The 24,285-nt window shown below is 36.8% G+C and overlaps 1 protein-coding gene and 1 long non-coding RNA gene across 5 annotated transcripts in view; both read left to right on the top strand.

The window, feature by feature from the left end:
- Positions 1–23,657, top strand: part of TMCO3 (transmembrane and coiled-coil domains 3) — a 32,490-nt gene extending 8,833 nt beyond the window's left edge. Inside the window, exons 3-13 of one of the 4 annotated variants that reach the window (XM_030473737.1) lie at positions 469–660; positions 1,512–1,640; positions 4,003–4,095; positions 5,240–5,426; positions 6,423–6,540; positions 7,098–7,293; positions 13,523–13,673; positions 19,947–20,026; positions 20,537–20,686; positions 21,715–21,837; positions 22,328–22,399. In XM_030473737.1, the coding sequence (XP_030329597.1) occupies positions 469–660; positions 1,512–1,640; positions 4,003–4,095; positions 5,240–5,426; positions 6,423–6,540; positions 7,098–7,293; positions 13,523–13,673; positions 19,947–20,026; positions 20,537–20,686; positions 21,715–21,789 (1,371 nt within the window). In that variant the 3' untranslated portion in view covers positions 21,790–21,837; positions 22,328–22,399. Of the gene's footprint in view, positions 1–468; positions 661–1,511; positions 1,641–4,002; positions 4,096–5,239; positions 5,427–6,422; positions 6,541–7,097; positions 7,294–13,522; positions 13,674–19,946; positions 20,027–20,536; positions 20,687–21,714; positions 21,838–22,327 lie in introns of those variants that run through there. The other 3 variants (XM_030473727.1, XR_003989677.1, XR_003989678.1) reach the window with 3 other exon arrangements.
- LOC115602681 lies at positions 13,687–19,783 on the top strand. The gene is made up of 2 exons (XR_003989688.1): positions 13,687–13,975; positions 14,860–19,783. It is a non-coding gene; the product is annotated as an uncharacterized LOC115602681 (long non-coding RNA).
- Positions 23,658–24,285: the final 628 nt, after the last annotated feature.

The following is a 24,285-nucleotide window of genomic DNA, read 5'->3' as shown; positions in this document are numbered from 1 at the left end:
ATTTTGTGAACTGAATATCACTTTGTAATCTCATTTAACATTTTATTCTCTTGAACAAAAACATTTTAATCAAACCTTTTGTGTTCTAAATGTAATAAAGCATTAAGAAACCCCCCAAAAACCAAAAAACAACCCCACAAACATTTCACGTTGGATGCAACTGAAAATCCTGGTTTGCAATTTTACAGCTGTGAAATCCTGTCTTTGCATTTTTTGGTTGGACAACTTGGCTAAAGAGGTCTGGAAAACCCTTTGATTTTAAAATGTAAAACAAATTATAGCCTTTTCAGTTACGGGCATGGAGTTTTGATAAAGAGACTGAAAGAGTTCTCTAAGAAGAAACTGCAGTATTTCTAGTTGGTGTCAACAAGTTCTGGAGCAACTTAAGCACAGCTAATAGTCTTTCCCTTTTTACTGTATACTTCATTGACAGCCCCCCTTCTTCCTCCCCCTTTCTTTTTCTTACAGGTAAGAGGTGTAAACTTTGAAGCAGTTTTAAGGGTGGAAGAAGATGAAGCCAACTCCAAAAGCAATGCTTCAAAAAGAGACGTAGAGGATGACTTAGGTCTTAGCATGCTTATTGATTCCCAGAACAATCAGTATATCCTTACCAAGCCCAGAGATTCAACCATTCCTCGTGCTGATCATCATTTCATAAAGGTAATCATTTTAGAGACGTTCTTGTCATTTGTTTTGCGAAGATTTAGTCCCACTAGTTTGATGCCAGTACTGCTTGGTTGGATTGAATACAGTTTTAGCATTTTTTTCCCCTCTAAAGTTACCCTAACATTCATGATTCCCCTGTCTACTGGTGATCTGGGCAATGGGTTGCCTACTTCTAGTATATCTTCTCAAGGCTGATAGTGATGCTGCATGAATCCTCTCTGGCTTTATTTGATTTAACTTGTTGCACCTTTGGGGCACCATCCCTTCTCCTGGACTGCAGTGTTAAAACAAGCTACTGCTGTGCCTGATAAGCCACTTCCATGTTGTCACTAGAGAGAATTCACCTGTTCATGCCTTGCAATGGAAAAAAAGGGATGCAGGAAAATACGTGAACATGGGGTTTTATTGTATTTGTGCTTTGTAAAGAATAACTGTATTTGGATTTTTTTTCATTTTTTTTTTATTAAAAAACCCCCAAACTAAATGGATCTGTTTCACCATTTTGTTTTAATGCAAAGTGGCTTTCTCCCCACAATTCCCCAGGAAACTGTATACTTTCTATAATGTATTTAAAATATTTAATAATTAATCATAAGTCCCCAAAGCTACCAGTTACTGAAGGTCAGTACCTCTGATGCTTCATCTGCAAAACCGCAGTGCTTACACCTACCACAAAGTGTTCAGGTTAGTTTACTGAAGTTGTGTTTTCTTTTCATAGGCAGTATTCTATGTTTCATTTTACAATGCTAGTTATCCTTTGAAATAAAAGGATAAAAAAAAAGTCTTTAATTTCATCACACATTTGTGTTTTTATGTTAATGCATTTGTAAATCTTACATATTTAGGATATTGTGACAATAGGAATGTTGTCTTTGCCATGTGGCTGGCTGTGCACAACAATAGGATTGCCAACCATGTTCGGGTATATCATCTGTGGAGTACTCCTGGGACCATCAGGACTAAATAGTATAAAGGTAAGTGTGTAAGTTGCTTCTTGACTGATTTCATTTGTTGAAATCTTTAAAAGTAGCTTTAAAAGAATATGGTATTGCCAAGCTCAGATGCATTTAAAACAAAACCCCAAACCTGGACCTTTGTAAAAGGAGGCCTTAAAACGAAGGTCTTCGAATCACTTTGTTTTCAATTTTTCTCCTATATAATCATAAGTGATTGTTCAAAGTGAAAACTGTAGGTTGTGTGTTGTGGGTTTCCTTGTTTGTTTTCTTTTTGTCTTTAATCATAAAGCATCAGATTTAAGAGGCAAATTATTTAATGACATCAAATATTCAGAAACTTGCGAAAAGTTGGTGATAGCAGTGGAGGAAGTGTTTAAAACAAGTAATTCCCTGAGTAGCATAGCTTGGCTTCCTAGAGAGTTATTTTGCATCTCTGCAGCTCTTTCATCCATCCTAGTCACCTTAGTTCTTTACCCGTCCCCTGCTCACATTCCTGGAGTCTCTTGAACCTTTTTAGCTCTGTCACGTGTACCCTGATTACAAACTCATGTGAAACAGTGGGCTGTGGTTGGCGAGACATTGCACATGTTTTGATTAGTGGTCTGGTGTGCATTAACAGATTGTTTAGCCAGCAGGCAAAACAGAACACATGTTAAGGTTGCATGGTGATGTCTGGTTAAGTTGTATGTGTCTTAAAAATGTTGAATGCCAGAGGAACTGAGGAGGCAGCCAGATGCTAATCTGGCAGGGAAGGTAGTTTCCATCTCCACTTTGACTGATGATGGATCCTGTTCTCTTCTGCTCTGGACTGTAAATACATTGAAAACAAGTGTTAGGGTTTTAAAATAGAATAGACTATTTCAGTTGGAAGGGATCTACAATGATCATCTAGCCCAACTTCCTCAACAATTCAGGGCTGACCAAAAGTTAAAGCATGTTAAAAGCATTGTCCGAATGCCTCTTAAACACTAACAGGCTTGGCACATTGACTGCCTTTCTAGGAAGCCTGCTTCAGGGGCTTTGACCACTGCCTTGGTAAAGAAATGCTTCCTTATGTCAGTCTGACCCTCCCTTGGTGCAGCTCTGAGCCATTCCCACAAGTCCTGTTACTGGATCCTAGGAGTAGAGCTCAGCACCTCTCTCTGCACCTTCCCTCCTCCGGAAGCTGTGGAGAACAGGGAGGTCGCCTGTCAGCCTCCTTTTCTCCAAACCAGACAAACCCAGAGTCCTTGCCTGCTCCTCACAGGGCATTCCTTCCAGCCCTTTCACCAGCTCTGTTGCCCTCTTCCGGACACATTCAAGGACCTTCACCTCTTTCTTCAACTGGGGGGCTCAGAATTGCCCACTTGCAGTACTCAAGAAGAGGCTGCACCAACACTGAACACAGCAGGATGATCAGCTCTTTTGACCAGCTGGTCATGCTGTGTTTGATGCACCCCAGGATGTGGCGTGCCTTCCTGGCTGCCAGGGCACCCTGCTGCTCATATTGAGCTTGCTGTCCACCAGCACGCCCAGATCCCTTGCTGCAGGGTTGCTCTCGAGCCACCCCTCTCATAATTTATATTTGTGTCTGGCACTACTCCGTCCTAGGTGCAGAGTCCAGCATTTGAACTTGTTAAATTTCCTCTTATTAATCATTGCCCAATGCTCCAGTCTATCTAGATCCCTCTGCAAGACCTCCTGTCCCTCAAGAGAGTCAACAGCACCTCCCAGTTTGGTATTATCAAACTTGCTAGTGGTGCGTTCAACTCCTGCATCCAGATCGTTGATAAATATATTAAACAGAACTGGCCCTAGAACTGAACCCTGAGGAACACTGCTGGTGACCGGTTGCCAGCCAGATGTAGCCCCATTTTTCTGTTGTGACAAGGAAGACAACCATTTTCTTGCTGTTGCACCCTTTTTACTGAAGTGGAAAGGCTGGTAGTTGTACTGGTCTGAGAGACTTATGCATGGAGACTGTAGGATGAATAGCAGAACAGCAGCTACAGTCTAGCAGAATGATTATACCAATAGACTAATAAAATAACTAGCCAAAAGTAACTTCTGGAATGCAAATCCTGGGGGTTAAATAGTATATGCATAAACTGTAACCTGTTTATTTTCACTAAGCAAGCGAGCTTACCTGAATCAATGCATGTGCATTTAGGGTGACCAGCACTATCCAACCAAATTACCTAGTAGCAGCCAGGTGATGGGAAAAATGTTTGAACTCTAAAGATGTTGAGGGAACTTATGATGCCACATGAGCAGCAACTGAACTACCTATGGAAACAGAATAATAAACTATTTGTTTTAAAAGTGGACTTATAATTTGTATTGTAAGTAGACTGCTGTGCACTAATGTTTTGTTTGTTTGTTTTTTTTGTTGTTATTTAAGTCTATTGTACAGGTGGAGACATTAGGAGAGTTTGGTGTATTCTTCACTCTCTTTCTAGTTGGTCTGGAATTTTCTCCTGAAAGATTAAGAAAGGTATTTTTGTATAATACCTCTATTTTACAGGATTTAATTGCTAATGTTCAAGTCATTAGTTATATTTCAGGATTTTACACTCTCCCTATAATATACTTGTGTACTTCTGTATGTTTTTGAAAAGACAAATATGATATTTGCTTCTGCTCTGACTCTTTGGAAGGAACAGAACACATTATTTATTCAGTGTCTCAAAAAAACCCTTTGCTATTTCTCTTCATTTAGTAAACCAATTTTTGATTACTAAAAAAATCTCACAAAATTTATGGCAATCCATTTCTGCTTTGTTTTAGCATGCAGTTGCTGTTATGGAATGTCCAGTGATGTTTGCCAGTCCTGTTATAAAAAAATTCAGTCAAGTACTGCATTCTGAATTGATGGTACATGCTGTACTGGCTGATAAACCAATTCTGCAAGTGTGTTAGCACGCTGTGGAATATTACATGATGTGGCCATCAGGATTCAGCAAAAAGTTACGATTTTTGTTTGGTCATAATCAAAAAGAAAAAAAGTTATCTCATAAATGAGCTAGATTTTAATAGTGGAAAATACTGCTGCAAAATGTGTGAAGACTGTATGTATTGTAAAGAGTGTGAGTTGTTCCTAAACTGATGGGTGTGAGTTCATGAGACTATAAAAGCTTTAATTGAAGTGTGTTAAAATTTATGAGCATCCAGCTTGATCTATTTCTAGTCCATCTAGAGTCAATGATAAAAATCAGTAATTTGAGGTTTCCTGAACTTTAGTGTGTAAATTGCTACTTGGGAATAGTGGAGAGTGGGCTGCTGGTACTGTTGATGGTCTTTGCCATTCCTACTTTTTCCCCACCCTGGATTCACATCAAGTAACTGGCTTTCCATTTGGTGATTTCCCGTACTGGATCTTTGGCCCTTAATTTGTCTGTGAGCTCTGGGAAATTTATCTCATTTCTGGTAATGAGTCTTCTGGTTCATTAGAGTTTCTACGAGGCATAATAACCTCAGTTATTAGTTATTATGCCCTGTAGATTGGATGACAGCCTGTTACTTCTGTGGCCCAGCACTGCAGCCCCAAGTCACTGCTTATTTGTGCTGAAAGTCACTTTAACTTATCAGTGAGAAAAGTGTCATCAGACTTTCTTATAAGAACTTGTTTTCTTCCCAAGGTATGGAAAATATCTTTGCAAGGACCCTGCTATATGACGGTTCTGATGATTGCCTTTGGTCTGCTGTGGGGACACCTGCTACAAATTAGACCAACACAAAGTGTCTTCATTTCCACTTGTTTATCTTTATCAAGCACGCCATTGGTGTCAAGATTCCTTGCAGGTAGTGTTCGAGGTGATAAAGAAGGTGGGTATAATTTTAAATATGGACTTTTCTAGTATCTACAATAAAATTTGAAAGAAGTTGACTTTGTAATATTATGAGAGAAATTGGTTAAAAAATGAAACAAAACAAAAACCACTGTTAGGTCTGATTTACAAGCGATTGTCATCCTTTAACACTGGCAAGTGTTGTGTATATTCTTTTTATGAGGTGTCCTCTTTGGAGAAAGATAGTGTAGCCCAGTCAGTACTCTCCATGTTAAGATTTGACTTGATTAGGGGTCTGGATTCCTTCTGCTTTTTAAGAGGTTACCAGGTTAGACCACTGCTGGTCTAACCTGGTAACCTGTCTGTCATCAGGGCAGAAAGGCTAACTGAAATAATTCACATCCTTCTTCAGCAAACTAAGACCAGTACAGGGAGTCTTTCATAGCAAACAGCTCTTCAGAGAAGTACCTTCAAGTGCTATATTGCTAACTTCTCAAAGACTTCAAATTGTTTCCTTTCAAAAGTTTTGCCATCCTGCTTTCTTCCACATAAACCTCCCTAATAGATACTGCATTAAAATTCTTCCCACCCCTTATAATGTTCGTATTCTAATGCCTAGACACAAAGTGTATCCTTCATACATGCTGGCTCTTATATGTGTCTGTTAGTCTAAAGATTGTGTATTTTCACTAAAGGAGCTCCAGTAAATGCATAGCTAGTGCTTAACTGCTAAGCAAAGTCTATATTTTTATAGACTTTGCTTTTATTTTTATAGACAAGCTTCCCATGGATATATTATATTTCATTATTCTTTATTATATTTTAATGTCTTTACAAAAATTTTCTTCCTGAATATTTTAAATTACTTACTAGTGTGTGTGGGGGAAAAGCCAAACAGAGTGCTTTGAATGACATCAACCCATTGAGAACTACACTTAGCCTCCATTTGATTTAGATATTTCTAAGTTTCTGAGCACTGCAACCATTCATAGGTTCTGATGACTGTTTCCATGACTGCTTTGCTGGTGTACAGGGGATATTGACTACAGCAGCGTACTACTTGGCATGTTGGTGATGCAGGATGTGCAGCTTGGTTTATTTATAGCTGTCATGCCTACACTTATTCAAGTAGGAGTGAGCACATATTCCAGGTAAAACAAGAAAACACCGTATGTATCTTCTTCCCCTCCCCTTCCAGTTAGTATGTAGACTGCCAATGTGAAGGAGTGCTACAGTTAATGTTGGTTTCATGAAAAATATTCACTCTGTTCCTCGAGTTCCCTTTACTGTTTATACTTGTCATGTTACATGAGGATATTCTTTGTCCTCTAGCTGCCTTAGTCCTGTCCAGTACTTAAAATTCATAGTGAAGAGTTTGTTATTGCAAAAAATAAGTTAATTTCTTCAGTTACTTTATTCCCTCAAGACATACGTTTGTCAAAGACTATGCGATAGTATTATTGAGCCTGATAGCTTACCTTGATGATCAATCAACAAAAATCTTACTGAAGTAAATTCTAGGCTGTAAAAGAGATTGCTGGGCACTTGGCAGACTTAGTATTCATCTTGTTCATTAATGTATCTAACTATCTTGCTGTACCTACTCAGTTTTGAACATCTTTGGAATTATTTTTTTTCACTTAAGGGGAACTGGTTGGGAGGCATGAAAGCACTTGAAAGAAATGTTTTGTTTGTTCTTCTCTTCCAGCATTTTCAAGGAAATACTGAGAATACTGATACTGATTGGCCAAATTCTCTTTTCTCTGGCTGCTGTTTTTCTTATATGTCTTGTTATAAAGACTTACCTCATAGGACCATATTATCGCAAGTTGCATGCAGAAAGCAAAGGGAATAAAGAAATCCTCATCCTAGGAATAACTGCATTCATCTTCCTTATGTTAACGGTAATCTTTTAAATTAATAAAACATTTTGATATATGCAGTAGCTGACTGCATCAGTGTCACAAAAGCCATCACAATTACTGTTGTTGCATATTCATGTACCTCTGTAGTTAATTACTTGGTTTTAAAATGTTTTAAAACAAACCCCAAATGCACAGATGATTCATGCATTACAGCATAAATGAGTAAGAAGAAATAAAATTTGAATGTCAATCAGCTGAACTTCTGCTGGCAACTTAAGCCAATTAAAGAATTGTGATCCCAGTTTTAATTTTGGCTACTTCATGTGTTTTTGAAAATAATTTAGGATGGTTTTTGAGATACCGATAGTGGCTGATTGTGACATGTGCTTGCAAGTTTCTTTTAAATAGCAAATTTTCAATGTGGTTTTTATTATAAAATAATTTTCTGTGGGAGTATAATGATTTGGAATGAAGTTGAGGAAGTAGAGAAATGCCTTAAGGTTCACAGATTCTGATATCCCTTTTGGGTTTGGTTAATTTTCATCTGCATTTTCTGTTTGTTTCTGTCTTGTGTTTCAGCCCTCTGAAAAACTATATTGCGGGAGAACAGAATGTGACAGTCACTAATGTTGTGGGTTTGAAAACCCATTATCCTAGATGTGCAGATTATTATGTCCTCTGAGAATTTCTGAGAAAAACTATCCCAAAATGTTCCTGTGCAGGCTTTTTTTTTCCCTTTTTTTTTTTTTTTCCCTAGGGATATTTACTTAATTATTCCAGGTCCAACATGAAAGCTGACCTCCTTCAGGGAGAAGGTTAAGAAAGAAGTTAGTGAGACCACAGCTTTACAGTTCATTGGTTTCTTTTGCATAGGTTAAAAATGCCATCCCTCTAAACAGCTATTCATATTCCAAATATGCCATCCAAGAAGAGAATTAACAAAACTAGTTTTTACTTTCTAACAAGCAGACATAACATTTGTATAACAACTTGAATAAAAAACAACCAAACCACGAAAGTTGCATAAAATATACGGTATCTAGAAGCAGTCTTACTTTCATTAAAAATGTGGCCTACATAGACTGATCTGATTGAATTGAGTATATTGTGCCCAAATCACCTATCAAATGTACAAGGAGTTTGTCTACTGACTTTAACATACATAAACAGGGAGAATATGTTTGAGTGTATTGGATTCATACTGCAAAACCAGAATGCTTCTTCAGCAGGGGAAGTGTTTGTGGCGGAACAAATATTTTGTGTACTTCGAGTGAAAACAACTTTCCTTTTAAAGTTGATAAATAATGTATCAAAAGGAACAGTACAAAAGGTACTGCATGTAACCTCAGTAAACCAGTTGAGATGCTTGATATTGACTGACACTGATAAATTCATTATAGTAATGCTAGCAGTTGTGGTTTGAGCAGAAAGGCTTAAAGAGAAACAATAATGAAAAAAACAAAGCAAAACAAAAAGCTATTTGGTTGTCCAGTAGAACAGCTCAACAAAAAAATCTTCTGGAAAACAAATCTTAACTGATACACAGCATAGATGCTGCATTATGTCAGGAATAAAAACATAGGATGAGGGATGGCAATCTTATTTGAAAAAATGTTGCCTGTAGTTGTAAAGGATAAATTAAGGCTTTTGGGTGTCAGGTAGGAAAACAATTAAACTGCTGTGGTTCCTGCAAAGATCTTTCTCCTTGGAAAACCCAGGCCTAAATATTGACAGAGTTTGTATAATTATGTGCAAACACAGAATTTTCCATACCAGTGTAATTCTAAAAAAGCTTTTGAATTTGTAGATCGAGTGGGTAGTTTAGTGGCCTTAACCAAAGATGACTCTGCGGCTTGATTTAGAAAACCTGAGAGACATATTGCAACTCATTAAATCTGAAACAGGTTCTTAAAAACATCTCTTCTTGATAAAGTAACTTAGAGTAAAAGGGATGCAACCAATCTCAAATATAAGATATTTTACCAAGGTTTGGAGCTGAAGATACCTCTTTCTGTTCCCAGGTATTCTCAGAGGTAACTGAAATTTCCTTCCCTTTTGTCCCTCAACTAGTTAAGCAGAGCGGGTGGGGGGATTGTGTCAAGTGCCAATCCTACAGAAGTGCAGCTGACTTTCAGACACAGTTGTACATCTTTAGGTCATGTATGTTTCACATTGTCAGCAGAAACGAAGGTTCAGTAGATCATTATTACACTTGCAGCAACTCCTTTTTGAACTTTGAGTTACAGAGATACTGGTTTTGGTTGGGGGGTTTTTGTTGGGTTTTTGGTGGTGGTTTGTGGTTTTTTTCTGTTTTTGTGGGGGTTTTTGTGTGTTTTTGTGTGTTTTTTGTGTGTTTTTGTGTGTTTTTTTGTGGTTTTTTTGTGGTTTTTTTGTGTGTTTTTTTGTGTGTTTTTTTGTGTGTTTTTTTGTGTGTTTTTTTGTGTGTTTTTTTGTGTGTTTTTTGTGTGTTTTTTTGTGTGTTTTTTGTGTGTTTTTTTGTGTGTTTTTTTGTGTGTTTTTTTGTGTGTTTTTTGTGTGTTTTTTGTGTGTTTTTTTGTGTGTTTTTTTGTGTGTTTTTTTGTGTGTTTTTTGTGTGTTTTTTTGTGTGTTTTTTGTGTGTTTTTTTGTGTGTTTTTTTGTGTGTTTTTTTGTGTGTTTTTTTGTGTGTTTTTTGTGTGTTTTTTGTGTGTTTTTTGTGTGTTTTTTGTGTGTTTTTTTGTGTGTTTTTTTGTGTGTTTTTTTGTGTGTTTTTTTGTGTGTTTTTTGGGTTTTTTTTGTTTGTTTGTTTGTTTTTGGGTTTTTTTTTCAGTTGGGGAGCTGTTCTGAATCACAACATAAAGAGCAAATCTAGCTTATGATTTGAAATACTACCATTTCGGATGGACAGACAAACGGGTACTTTTAGGTTGAGATACATACCACAATGAGCTGAAGAATTTGTTGTAAGCCCGCCAGAGTGTTCACTGGTGTAGTGTTGTTTTTTCATGTTCTGTATGTACAGAAACATTACAAAGAGAATGGTTTAAAACACTGTTCTGATAATGAATTGCTATATTAGATATCTGCATGACAACAGGAGTCAGCTTTGTTATGTTTTAAAACTATGTTGCTGAATGATTACTAAGAAATTGGGGAAAAAATAAAACCTGACCTGACAAAGAAGGTTAGCACTTACATTTACATGTTCATAGGACTGTGCATACAAATGGTGGGGAGGAAGTGCCTTCCAGTTTGACTGCCTTATGGTTGACCTGGGATGATGGCAGCAAATGGAGGGAAATTGCCAGCTTACTTTTTATCCCAAAAAGATTAAAAGAAAACATCGCTATTAGTACTTCATATAAGAAAATGTACATACTTTTTCCTGCAGTGTATTAGGAATGTCATTCCTTGTTTGCCTATAATACTTCTCAATGGCTCATGACATGCTTATGAACTCTTTTCTGTCAATTAAAAGAAGATTACAGTTCTTCCTTAATCTCAAATATTCTAGTTAATTATTTATTCAAATACAGTTGAGATGGAGATTTTAGAATGCTCACTAAAAATTATTTCTATTTTCATTAAGGCTTTTCTTCTTTAAAATGCAAGCTTAGACTTCACCTCTTTACTCTTGGGCAGATCTAAGTTATTAAAGCCTGGAATTCTAATACATTTATTTCCATCAGGGATTTCTGATTTTACTGCCTTACCATGTTCATTAATCTTCTATGATGATTACAGTATCAGTAAGATACACATTATTAGAGAATATAAGTAAAATAACTGCTGAACAAATGGTTGAAATTCAACTGGAACAGATAATAGCAGTGATATTTATTTCTTTATTTATTGCTCTGGTAGAACATTTGAACATAAAAATCCAATATTCTAGTGAAAGCAAAGCAATCCTTCCTGAATTAGAGTAAAATGGAACCTTTGAAGACAATTGAAAGCTAAATTGTACTGGGAAGAACATGTAAACTGACAAAACTTTTCATTTAATTCTGACTGAAAAAGCTTTCTATAATGTAGGAGTTCTGGAAATGACAGTGCAGTGCCCAGGGATTAGTAATTGTTAGAGCCCTGTTTGCTGAAAGCGAAACATTAACAATGATGCAAGCAGAAGGGGAATACTAAATGCAAAATACTTCCCAAGTTTTGCTTATTTAAGGAATTTTGCTGAGAATGCCTTCCTGCCAGTAAAACAAACCCTCTCCAGTGTGTGTGTGTGTTTGTGTGCACCCACGTTATATATAATAAACTCCGAAGCTATAGATCTAGTTGAGGAAGTACATTACCTTATTGTTACTATTACTAGACAACCAGAGACCAGGATGGGAATGGTAAAAGGAGTGTCTGTATAAATCTGGATATAAATCAAAAGAACAAACTGGAGGAGGAGGGATAGCGTTAAGAAAATAATTTTTGGTTCTCTTCTTGCCCTCTCATTCACTTCACACTTTTCTTACAGTGACCTATAGATTTTGTAGACATGAAGTTGTGTAGTACCTACTGAGTAGACAAGAAATAGCAAAATCTGCCTTTTTATCTACCAGGCCCTTGAGCTCATACTTGTCATAGAGTGAAGGAATGGAAATTCAGGTTTTATTCTGTGGGAGCAAATCCAGTTTGCTCCAGTAAGCCCAATGCATTCTGAACAAGCATGTTTGTTTCACCCTTAAATTGCTCCCTGCTTGAATAGTGATTCTTAGCACAGTATCATGCAGTTCTGATACAAGAGATGCTAAATCTCTTCTTATATGGTAACCTAAGCATGTACATGGGAATACTTATAATGTCAGCTATAAAAGTGTTATCTGGAGCTCTGTTACAGCTGATAACACTTAAGTGTGTGTGGGTAATAGCTGGATAGTAAAAATAATTCCAACTTTATTTGAAGAGTCTATATTGGATCTTAATCATACTCAAGAGGTTGTGACTTTGAAACCAACTAATGTGTGATGGAGAGGAACTTAAATGTTTCCTACTTGTAACTTGGTGATTTTGAAGCCTTTTAAATATATATTTCTTTCTTCCCTCTTGACAACTTCAAATTGTGGCAAAAAGCACTGAAATTCCTTTTCTTTTAAAATGAGAGTAAAGTTATAAAGTTATTTTGTTGGTTTTGCCTGCTCAGCAACTGTGTACATTAGTTGACAAACCCAATTCCTGTTCTTAAATGTCTTGCAATAAACTACAGACTACTAGTTCAAATGGAGTTATGTGACAAGCACTCAGGCATTAATACTTCAATACACAAAAGTCTGGGGGTTTATTTTTAGGTGGCATTTTATGCATAGCTTGCAGACTTGTTTATTGTGTCTTTTGCTCTCCTCCATTAATTTCAAGTCATTCGAGTTCTAGCTTCATACCTCTCAGTGTAACACCGTTCAAGATGTGATGAATGTTGTCCATAAATATACTAGAGAGTATTGTTGCTTAATCTAAATTAGTATGGAAATAAATCTTCAATCTTCTATTTATATTAATAGCATTGCCCTTTCTCAACGGGATGACCATCTGCAGCAGCATCGTTTTAAAGTAATTATTTTAAATACTTTATACCTACTAAAAGTGCTGCTTGCTTATTTTCATGTTCCGAGCATCGCCTTAAGCAGTTGCTTTGGTTTTAGTTCAGTCTCTTTGCATGTGTTTCTTCTCTTCCTTCTAGTACCCTATTCACATAATAAAAAAGAATGAAGCAGCCTTTTCAAACAGATACCGTGCTTCATTTCAGCAGTTTACTTCACATGCTTAAATGCATCCCTATTCAGTAAAGCACACAGGCACACTTCAGTCCAGTTCACAATACTAAAATGTAATTTATGCCTGAGACTTCTGCTAAATTGAGACTATTCTTCCAAATTATAAGCCTTTGATTTTTATTTTTCCCCCCTTGTTTGACAGCTGGAAAATATGCTGTTCTTACAGGCTCCATGTATTATGCAATTCTGACTCCAAAGCTGTTGCAGTCTTTCTTGTTTTTGTGAAATCAGATGCTATCCTTAAGAGTGACATGCAGCATTACAATGTAGATTAAGAAATTTACTTTTGTTTTTGTGGGGAAGGAGGTAACATGGAGGGGAAACATGAAAGGTTTGTCATTCTTTTGTATAAAAACAATACTGCATAAAACTGAAATGATTACACTGAACTTGTTGAACTTGCATAACGAATAGTAATTTCCTACATTGTTTAATGTAGTTTTGTAATTTCACTGTGAAATGGTGTATAAAGTCACTCGGGGCTACAGAACAGCAACAGATTCTCTGTTATTCCTTCACAGATCACAGAGCTGTTGGATGTTTCAATGGAGCTGGGATGCTTCTTAGCCGGAGCTCTGATCTCTTCTCAGGGTCACATGGTTACTGAGGAGATTATGTCCTGTATTGAACCAATACGTGACTTTCTTGCCATCATTTTCTTTGCATCCATAGGTAACTACTAATGAAACGACCTTAAAATATAGTGTTAACCTACAAATGTGGGGGAGGAAAAAACAGTGTCTACAAATTGAGGGGAGGAGATAGATTATTTTATTAAAATACTGTTAACTGACCACAATATTGGTTTGCCTTTGCTAATATTTTAAATGTAACATTCATTTTTGTAAACAATTTCCATATTGTAGTCTCAATTCTTGTTTTACTGGCAGGGATTTTTTATTGTTAATTCTGAATTCACACTATTTAAAACATATACGTAAAACTTTTAAGGGGAAAAGGTTTTTATTTGGGTGGTGTTTTTTGTTGTTTTTTATTACTGCCTTTTAATATTATTATGTCTTCACAGCAGAAAATTGTATTACTATTTTGAGTATTGGAGGAGATTTCAGGTTCTTTGTGGCTTGGTTTTCTCTAGAAGCAGGATATGATAACGGAAACATCTCCTTTTTTAATAGCATCTTTTTTCTTTAGTTAGGAAAATGTGATCTGTGAGTTCCCAATGCAGGGAAAAAAAATAATTTAACAAGATGTATCTCGGAAACTACCTGAATACCAACTGAAATGCAGCATTGATGCCTAAGACCAGGAGAGCAACTCATGATGCTTATTATCCAAACCAAGTTAACTAATACTTAGTCAGTAGCTTCATTTTGAATTTTTGAACTGCTACGTTCTCTAGCTGTCCATGTCCTCAATATGCTTTCCCTAAAGGAAAATGAAACATGTTACTGAAGTACTTTTTAGGTGCAGTCAATGAGGAGACAGGCCTGTGAAAGCACTTGCCTTTCCCTGTGGATTGTGTAGGAGATGCATGTCCTACTTTGGGGAACATTGCAAGGTTTAAAATAGGGGGTTTGAATGCGGCTCATCGTGCAAATCCAACCTCCTTCGACCCATGCTTACTCAGAAATTTGTAGGTTGGGTTTGGTTTTTTTTGGGGGGGAGGGGTGGGTGTTGTTTTGGTTTTGTTTTGGGTTTTTTTTTCAAGAGCACCCTTGTTTTTTCTCCTGATTTTATTGGAAATTTTCTGTTGTTCTTCTTATCTCCATATATTTATAGTAAAGTGCCATCATTAGCAGAATTTTAATGCCTTTTCTTATATATCTGTTTGATACCCATTGTTTCATAGCAGAAAGCAAAACTATTTCTGCTGGTTGTCAAAATAAAAAGGAAATAGTTATGCTTGCCAGTCTTGATTTTTTGTTTTACCCAGCCCATGATAATAGCCTATGCTGATCAGTCAGATTGCTTAGTAACAGATATGTTTATTTGAATAATTTACCTTTTTAATAAAGGGAGGAAAGTGGTGAGATACGGTAAAACTCTTGGGCCATTATAACTGACAGTGCTGGATGAGTACTTGCTAAATACTCACAGGCAAGTTGTTTGTGTTACACTAAAGATAGTGATGGAGCGGATAGTGTTATCAGGGATACAAAACATGACAGTTATAAGCGCAAAGTTAATTTTACAAAGGACTGAACAAAAATACTGTCCTATGCTCTTGCAACTGCATAAATTAAGACTGGACATAAGACTTTGATAGAGTACAAGAAAATGGCAAGACCTCAGTTGGCATGCTGGCAGCAATCCACATAGCCCAGATTATACTATAAGGAAATAATTTTATTAGTTCTGTTACAGAATTAAAAAAAATAGTCTTTTATAAACTGTTGTTACCATTATAGTTGCAAGAAGGGAAATAAAAGAAAATTGCCTAAGAAGTTTGTATGGTTTTACAGAAAATGGGTGATTTTCCTGCCTCTGAAGAAAGTTAGCTAAGAAATCAGAGCTATGAGCTCTGACAAAATGTGACAACACTTGCTTGTAAAAAACAAAACCAAACCCTAAAAAAAAAAAGGGGCAAGCAAAAAACCCCTCCCTCCCAAGAAACATTATCCCACCCTTCCCACCTTTACTTTCAGTTACTTTTCAAATGTTGTGGTTAACAGAAAGTTCTGGGGGTTGACAAGGAGGTCGGTTTTAAAAAGGAGCGATGAGATGTTGGAAAGAAACCCGAGTAGGATAAAAAGTATTCCTTAAACTTTTTTAAAAGCAATCTAGTACAAAAAGACTTCTTGCTTGCTCTTCACTTTTATATGTACACATGCAAATTATATGTATCTATAAATACAGAGATTTACTATGTGAAATTATGTAAAACCATAGGGAAAGATTTTCCTTCCCCCCAGTGTAAGGAGAAGGCTTGTTGCTATATGCAGCAAGTACCTTATTCTAGAGAGCAGAAACACTTGAGATCCTGGGGTGGGGTGCTACACCACTGCAGTACTATAATTTCCACTCCTTTTATAATAAGGAATAAATAGAAAAAAAGTCTTAATTGAAAAGTGACTGTAAATGTGTCTCTTGGGAAAAGTTAGTTCCTATGCTGCTTGTCTTAAATGCCTACTTATGTGTTCTTACTACAGAAATCCTTCAGAAATCCTACAGCAATCCTCCTTACTACAGAAATCCTACTAAAACCTGAGCTGAACAGTACTTGTTTGTGTAGTATCTGTAACAGTGGTCCTGTCCTTAGCATGACCTGCTTACCTACTACTCTCAAATTTGTGCATTTGTGGGAATAACACACCTTTGCAGTTAGGCATTAACAGCCACACTTCAAGTTGCTCTCCACCTGTACATTCCTTTAGGCCTGTGTGCATTCTTCAAGGCTTCTGGCTCTCTTTATGCGATCTGCTGAGGTTAGAAAGTTCCTGTCAGTCTCTGTCCTTACTAATATTTCTGAGAGAACATCTGGACTGACCCCACAGACTTTAGACCTACCTTTCTTGTTTCTGTTTCGGTACCTAGTACTCAGATCCTTTCCTTTCGACCTCTGCGTCATTTTGTTTTGATTGCTTTTTATAAAGGATCCTATCTGCCACTGGTGAGGAGGCAGATTAGTTCCAGTGACTGACAAAGCTGAGTGTTCTCAATATACTGTGCAGATGTACTCACTTGCCAGGCTCCAGGTTTCTCTTCTGGGTAAATCTTCTTGTCAGCGTCGGGCCTTGAATGCAACATGCTGAAAACCCTTTAATGGTGCAGGGATTTTCTTCAGAAGTGGGGAGATGCTGACTGTGTCAGCACTACCACTGTCCAGAACAAACATGCACACAATGTTTCTCTGATAAGCCTCTTAACATTTCTGTTGAATTTGAGAGAAATCAAAGGAAGATCCCAATTGGAATTCATTAGGTGATATACATCATTTCCTCTTATCAATCCAGCTCTAGTGCTTTGTTGTCCTGCATGGAACACAATGAAGCTTGGAGGTTTCAAGCTCTCAGGGCTGACAGTAGAATTCATTGCAGAAAGGCAGAGATGAATGTTGGGTTTTCCCTTTGCTACTTAATGAGCTAGCCAGGGCTGTAGCATTTATTGCATTTGCTAGCTGTGGTCATAGGTTCATTAAAGCTCGGTAGCTATAGCATCCCAATGCATCACTAGCGTCATTTTTCTGAGTGATGTCTTGAAGATCATAGAATCATAGGATAGTTTGGGTTGGAAGGGACCCTCAAACGTCATTTAGTCCAATCCCCCTGTCATGAGCAGGGACATCTTGAACTAGATGTGTCAGAATTAATTCTATTAGCTCCAATTTGACCAACAGAGTTCTGTTTTCTGTCATCTTGTTTGCCAACAAGGATCTCCAAGATTCCTTTTCTTGACACTGGATCTGGTCATGACATTTGGATCTTTGTGTGCTGTTTAGTGGTTATCCAGCAGATTGGTGGAATCTGTCTAATTGGAGGTTGGGAGGGAGTTTACTTGTTAAGAAAAAAGTACTTATAAAAATGTGCAAGATCTTGCCTGTAATTGTCCATAAGAAGAACACATACCAACTTACATGAGTGAATTGTGCTTTTTGGCTTGACATTTATGTAAGGTTATTTTTACCCCAAGGCCTCCATTCCAGTTATTCAAGAACACTGCTTAGAATTGAAGTCTAGTGGCTTCAGCCACTTTGAATCAGTAGGCTCAGCTCTGTAGAAGTAGTTAAATGATATCCAAGCTATTGGTGACAGGCCATCATGCCAGATGCTACCTGATGTTGGTGCTGAAGTTCTTGAATTACTTGGTTGAAGTGTTTCTTCCATTTTGATGAACAAGTCCACAGTGACTCTTGAGCTTTGTCACAAAGTATGATTCAACCCATTGAAATAAATGCCCATATTCATGCATCTTCTGTCCATGAAGGTAAATCTTTCTGATGACATTCATGTCAGGAGGGCTTCGTGTGCCTGTATAGCAAGCAGTCTGATACGACTTCTGGCCTTATGCTAAGTTTTCATCTAGGACTGGGGCAAAGGTCTGTAATGACTGCGAAATCCACTATGGTGGGATTTATTCCCCCAAAACGTGTCTGTGTTCTGGGATGTTTATTTCTTTGCTCAGAATAGTGTATGTAGCAGGCTTAGGCTTGCTTCACCTTGCAGACACCTACCTCCGCTGGATTGGTATAGAAATCTGTGGTAATTTGTGCTTCAGCTCTTTGAAATAGGGTAATAATCTCCACATCAGGCAGCAGTTCAAGTGGACTTCAGACTGCTTGTCTGCTGCAGAACTGAAAAGGTAGCTCCACCAGTAGCGATGAGAGCACTAGGCTATATTTATAGCCTCCTTCTAAAATCATTAATTCCAGATGTGGCAGAGTTGGCCCTCTTATCAAATGCGACATTGTTATAGGCTGTATTTGTCTAGTTGCTTTTCATGTGTGTTTCTGAGACCAGCTTGAAGGTGAATGAACAATGTGCGCAGTAAAAAAACTACTTTTCCCCTCCATGGGCATGTGTGCACATATTAGGATTTTATTATATTTTTTTTTTTTTTTGGTGCGGTGTTTCTCTCTCTTATTCTGCCATCTTTTTCCTTATTCTGATAGTCTTTTGCATTTGCACTTCAGTAGTTGGAAAGAAATGAAGAAATAAAACAGGGTGTATACATGCTGACTGAGTACTACTTGTATAAAAATCTCTGATGTACTTGACATACATTTCCATCCACAATACATTGTGAATTTACTGTAAGTAACTTCTCTTGAGCACTCAAGAAGGGATGACTCTCAGCTCTCTAGTTCTTCTGGCTCTACAGCGCTATGGGACAGGGAAAATTAGTGAAAACTTGCCTTGCGTTAAAATAAGAAGTTACAGAATCGATTTACATGTTTCATGCTTTAGAAAGCTAAATTCTTGTCCTTCACCAGAAGTAACTGGGTTGGAGAACTGCCAACTATTATGGATTTATCAGGAACGCCATCATTATTTTGGTTCCTTTTTTAAAGAGCTTTTACGAAAAAGGAATAAGCTTCCAAAAATCAGTTATGTTTGCCTGCACAAGTTCCTCATACCGTAGGAAGAAAACATGGACTTAATCAGCTGTTAGATTCTTCCAGGACTTCTCCAACAAATACTTCTTTTTCTTATGTTTAATATTAGCAGGATTTAGTTTTCAATTTCTGTGCTCTTTATGGTTCTGGTTTCTATATTCACTGAATTAAAATGACCAAAAAAATGAGAAGAAAAACCCCCAAACAACTAAACCACGAGCAGAGAACCAACCCCCCCCCAAAAAAAAAAATAAACCCACAAATGAAAACAAAACAACAACCCCCACCCCCAACAACATCACAGCAATGGAGTTTTATGTAGTTCCTTAATTGTTAGGCTGTGCACAGAGGTGTTTTGCCTTTTACTGATTCCAGTCCTAAGTGACTTTTCCAGTTCAGGTGACTTTCCATGTTGGCAAGTGAGGGTCATGGGATCAAACAGTTACATTTTCTGTTGTAGCTCTATAGTCTATGCAACTGCTGAATATCATGATCCTTCCACAGTGATAGTTCATTATCATGCCGTACAAAAATGTTGAAACAGTGCGCAAAGTGTGTGTTACACTCATTGTGCAGAACAGTGGAATTGTTTTCCGGCAGTATTTTTATAGTTCTTATTAGAGGCATGTTTCAGTTCAGATTCTGGATTGTTGACTGGTGTGGAAGAGATAAAGCTTTATAAATGAAAGTGCTTGTGCATCAGTCATCTACAGTTGGGAATATTGTTTATGCTAAACCCCTCTGAAGGAATAATGATTGGATAAATGCAGGAAGTGCTTTGGTGATCAATAAGGTAGCATTGGTAGCTATGTTAGGGCTTTTTGTTTGTTTTTGAGAATACAGTCTTGCAATTTAATCTGTTACTAACTCAGAAAATTATCATGGTAAGACACTGGACTTAAACTTTGAAATATTGTTTTCTTTCCTCCTAGGACTTCATGTTTTCCCCACATTTGTAATATATGAACTTACAGTCTTACTATTCCTTACATTGTCTGTGGTCATAATGAAGGTATTTTCTTTTTCTCTTTTTTTAATCTTGTAATAGTCTAAATAATCTTTGTGCTGCATGCCCTAATAAAAATTCTGTGCGAGAACTGAACATCTGCTATAACATAGACTATTACAGCTTTACTGTAAATCTGTATTTGGAAGAATCTTGCTGATTAAAATACAGTTTGATACAACATGCTTAGGGTATTAAAAAAAAGGATTGTATTTAATGTTAAAAGTAAGCCACACATGGAGAAACATCTATTTATCTAGGTTGGGGTTTGTGACAAAGCTATCAAATGTTTTTATTACAGTAAACAAGATACTAATTTTTACTGTGCAATGCACAATTGTTTCTTAATACAGAAGACACTAGAAGTCCACTAGTTTATGTCCAGAATTATTGTATTTGGTGCTATATATCTTACCAAGATTGTACTATTTTACTTATTGCACTTTTTAATTTAAAAAAAATTAAATTTAAAAAAAATAAACCTACAGTAACCCCAAAAACCCCTCGCTTTTAAAGTTTGTCTTGGCAGTGCTTGTCCTTTCTCTGATTCTTCCAAAGACCAGCCAGTATATCAAGTGGATTGTCTCAGCAGGACTGGCACAAGTCAGTGAATTCTCTTTTGTTCTGGGAAGCAGAGCACGTAGAGCAGGGATCATATCTCGGGAGGTAAGCTGTTCTATAGTTATTAACTTTGGGTTTTGCACCTGAAAAACTTTCTGGGGTTTTGTATGACATTGTATTTGAAATACCAGTACACTGGTATCTCTCAACAGCTAACAAATAGAATCAACCCGTACAAATGGAGATGTGTATGTCCCTGATAGGGTTCTTAGTTCTGTTTTTCACTTGTTTCATGTTGTACTTTAAAATTCAAATAGCGAGTTTTACTTTTAAATAGCTTGGTTATAAATGCTTTACCTTAATTGCTCTCACAACTTCTTTATTAACTGAGTAGGGAGCTGCAGATAGCACCCGCATCACTAAGACTGAGAAGCCCTTACTTTTAAAAATCTTGGTATAGCTACAGAAAGAGGTAACTGAGAGTATAGGAATTGAGTACGGAAATATTGGTAAATAAGAGCTAGAGAGCAGATATGGTGAAGTGGGAATTGCCTTAACATTTAAACAAGCAAGCAAACTCGTACGCTTTACTTGCAAAGCTTGTTCATTTTAAATCCTCTGCAGAAGAAACAACCAGCTTTTTCAGTCATCATGAAAAAAATCCCCCAGGAAAGAAAACTTAAACTTAGTTTTATATTGAAGCTGTGAGAATGTTATTTTCTTCAAGATGAAGTCTGCTTTGTGAAATTAACCAAATTATGGCTATAGAGATACAACTGACCTCATTTTCTAGTGCTGTCTGCTTTCTGTGAATCTCTGCTCTCAAAAATACTGTGCTGGCACCCTTAGCTTTTCATTGTGTGCGCAAGTGGGCTGTATATAATGCTGGAAGCAATTCCAGATAAAGCACGTGTGAAAAACTTACACAATGCTGTTCACTTGTAGGCAAAGGTGATTCATTTTCATGTTCATTCGTGCATATAATTAGGAGTTATAAATATTGTATGTTTGTCTAGAGTTTCAAGATACCCATATGTGATCACAGAACCAGTTTAGGGGCCCACCCATTGCACATGGAGGCCTTTAGGCTCTCCTTTTTTTCTGTGGCAGCTCTCATGATTATCTATGTACAGGTTTATATAGCTCTAAAATTTCCAAAAGTCATTCTTCTGTTTGAGACCTCAGAATTACTTCCTGCCGTTTTATAAGGCTCATTCAGACTATGTAGCTAAGATCTTTCTTTCAGATGATGTATGGTATGACTTAAAGGGATTTTTGTTTGCCTTTTTTTTTTTTTTAGTGTATAAAATAGTACTCAACTTTGCCATTGTATCACTAAACCAGAATAGTTTGGGTGGGGGGTTTTATATGGTACTATTTTGTTGTTGTGGTGGTGGTTTGGGTTTTTTTTGTTGTCGTTTTGGTTTTGTGTTTTAATAAAATATTTAGCCATTGACTTGTTAGCCAACACTGAGCTTTCAAAATTGACCTCTTTACTGTATGTGTAAATAATTTGGTTTTCTATCAGCTCATAACATTGTTTTTGTAATTGTATCTTCAAACCAGGTAAATGGATAATTTGAGCATGCACTTGTTTGCTTTAATAGCAAGATGCATAACTGATTAGAAAGACAGGTGAAGTCTCCTGAACACACTGTCTAGAAGAGTTTGATCTCCTCAAACGTCTAGTCACTTCTTAGTTTACCATGTTACTAAGAGGTAATGGCTTTTATTTGCAATTTTCAGGTCTATCTTCTTATTCTGAGTGTGACTACTCTGAGCCTTCTACTTGCCCCTGCCCTGTGGAGAGCTGCCATTATGAAATGTGTTCCAAGACCTGAAAGACGCTCAAGTACTTGATTAAGATTTGCACATATACAAGTATCCATCTTCTTGCAAGGAATATCTTCATTGCTCATTGTATTTCTATGCACTCGGAAGACAAGAGGTTTTGAGTAGTCAGTCCTCTTAATGTGCACTTGGTTATAAGCCTTATACAGACCTAAATACAAAACATGATTCAATATTAAAAATATAGTTATTTGAATTGCACAACTTTTTCAAAATTTACTTTCTCTGAGAGATTAGAATCTGCCAGAATATTTGTTCCTCATCCAATCACTTATTCAGAGCATAAATTATTTTTTTAAAATATAGCATCACGCAAACTCCGTTGATTATTTTTTGCCTGAATGTGCCTTTTAATTTTCATCCTGTTACTGCTGGTTCATCACCAGATTTTGTTTAAAAAGAAATATATATATATTATGGTGCCTATGGTATCTTCTTTCACTAAATGACTTGAGTCATTTTCACACCTAGGTGTTTAACATACTAGTAGGAAGTTTAATTTCAAAACACATTTCTAACGGTGAGTAAAAGTGTAGTCCTTTACACAAATAAAAGGTTTAACTGTTTAGCATCAAACTGTTTTAAGCAGTCAAATACATACTGCAAATGATGCAGCCAATGTTGTATGATATTTTATTCCAAATCGCAGCATATAATGTATTTTCTTATAGTGGTAACTTTTCTTTGTGCTAGTTCTTGTATTTATTTACATAGCTGATTAAAAGTTGACAGTCAAAAGGGGCATCACTTAAGTTACCACTGAAGTTATATTGGAAGACTGACACTTGTCACCTGTTTTTGTTGCTAACTGCTGCTATGGCAATTGTTTACAGACATTGGTTTTTTTCTTTGTTTTGAATCAAAAACAAATGTAATAAAACTGGGATGTCCAATTTCAAGTAGATGTGAAAAACATCAGTTCTGTAACTTTGGAGGTTGGATGATATTTGACACTTTACTAGATTCGGAGTTACTTTAGGTAAATGAATTTGCACAAAACTAGAAATGGCAGACTGGATGTGTATTTGGAACTCCATGACTCAATACGTCGCATTTACATGGAATAAACTGTTAGTCTCTCTAAGATATCACGATATTTTAAATACAGTGTTTTGAATGTGATCTGAAATATATGTGTGTTGTTCTTTAAAATGTTACATGTAGCGGGATAAGCCTTGTAAAAGCCCATTCTCTTAAGTGTCATAGAGAAAGCTCACTCACAGACTGTAGTCTACTCTAACAACTTAAAAATCATAGAATCATAGAATAGTTAGGGTTGGAAAGCACTTCAAGAGAGGTTTATCTGCTAAAAACAATACTATTAAAGATATATTAACGCTGTAGGTCAGTGTAACACTGTCACCTGAAAGATCTTTAATACCCACAAAATGATTAAAAAAATGCATGTTACATGGGTTTAAATCACCAATTAAAATGAAGGCTGTCCTCCAAGTAGCCAAATGGAGCTTTGGATGGATTTGTGTGCTTTAACACCTCCTTCCTTTACCATAGTAGCCCCAGTTTCTCCCTGTGTTTTCTCTGACATCTGCTGGGCTTGGCAAAATGCAGCTTGGACAAGTCTGGAGTGTCTATGTACTGTTAAGGCAGGGTAGGGCTCATCATATCTGAGCTCTTGCTCGCTGGACTCAGGGCTCTCTCTCCAGGCACTGATGCTTCATAAAGGCTGCAGAAATGTATTGCAGTTCCACTTCTCCTCCAATGGTTTCAAAAGTAACCAAGGAACAGTGGCAAATGCAGAGGAAAAAGCTGCCCTATAAATAAACAGGGTGGCTTTTTTTATGAAAGGAATCTTAACAGAAAAGAAACTTGAAACAGATTTGTTGGTTTATTTC

This window comes from Strigops habroptila, chromosome 2 (genome assembly GCF_004027225.2).
Source record: "Strigops habroptila isolate Jane chromosome 2, bStrHab1.2.pri, whole genome shotgun sequence".
Lineage (NCBI taxonomy): Eukaryota > Metazoa > Chordata > Aves > Psittaciformes > Psittacidae > Strigops > Strigops habroptila.
This window is presented reverse-complemented; position numbering and strand designations above follow the sequence as displayed.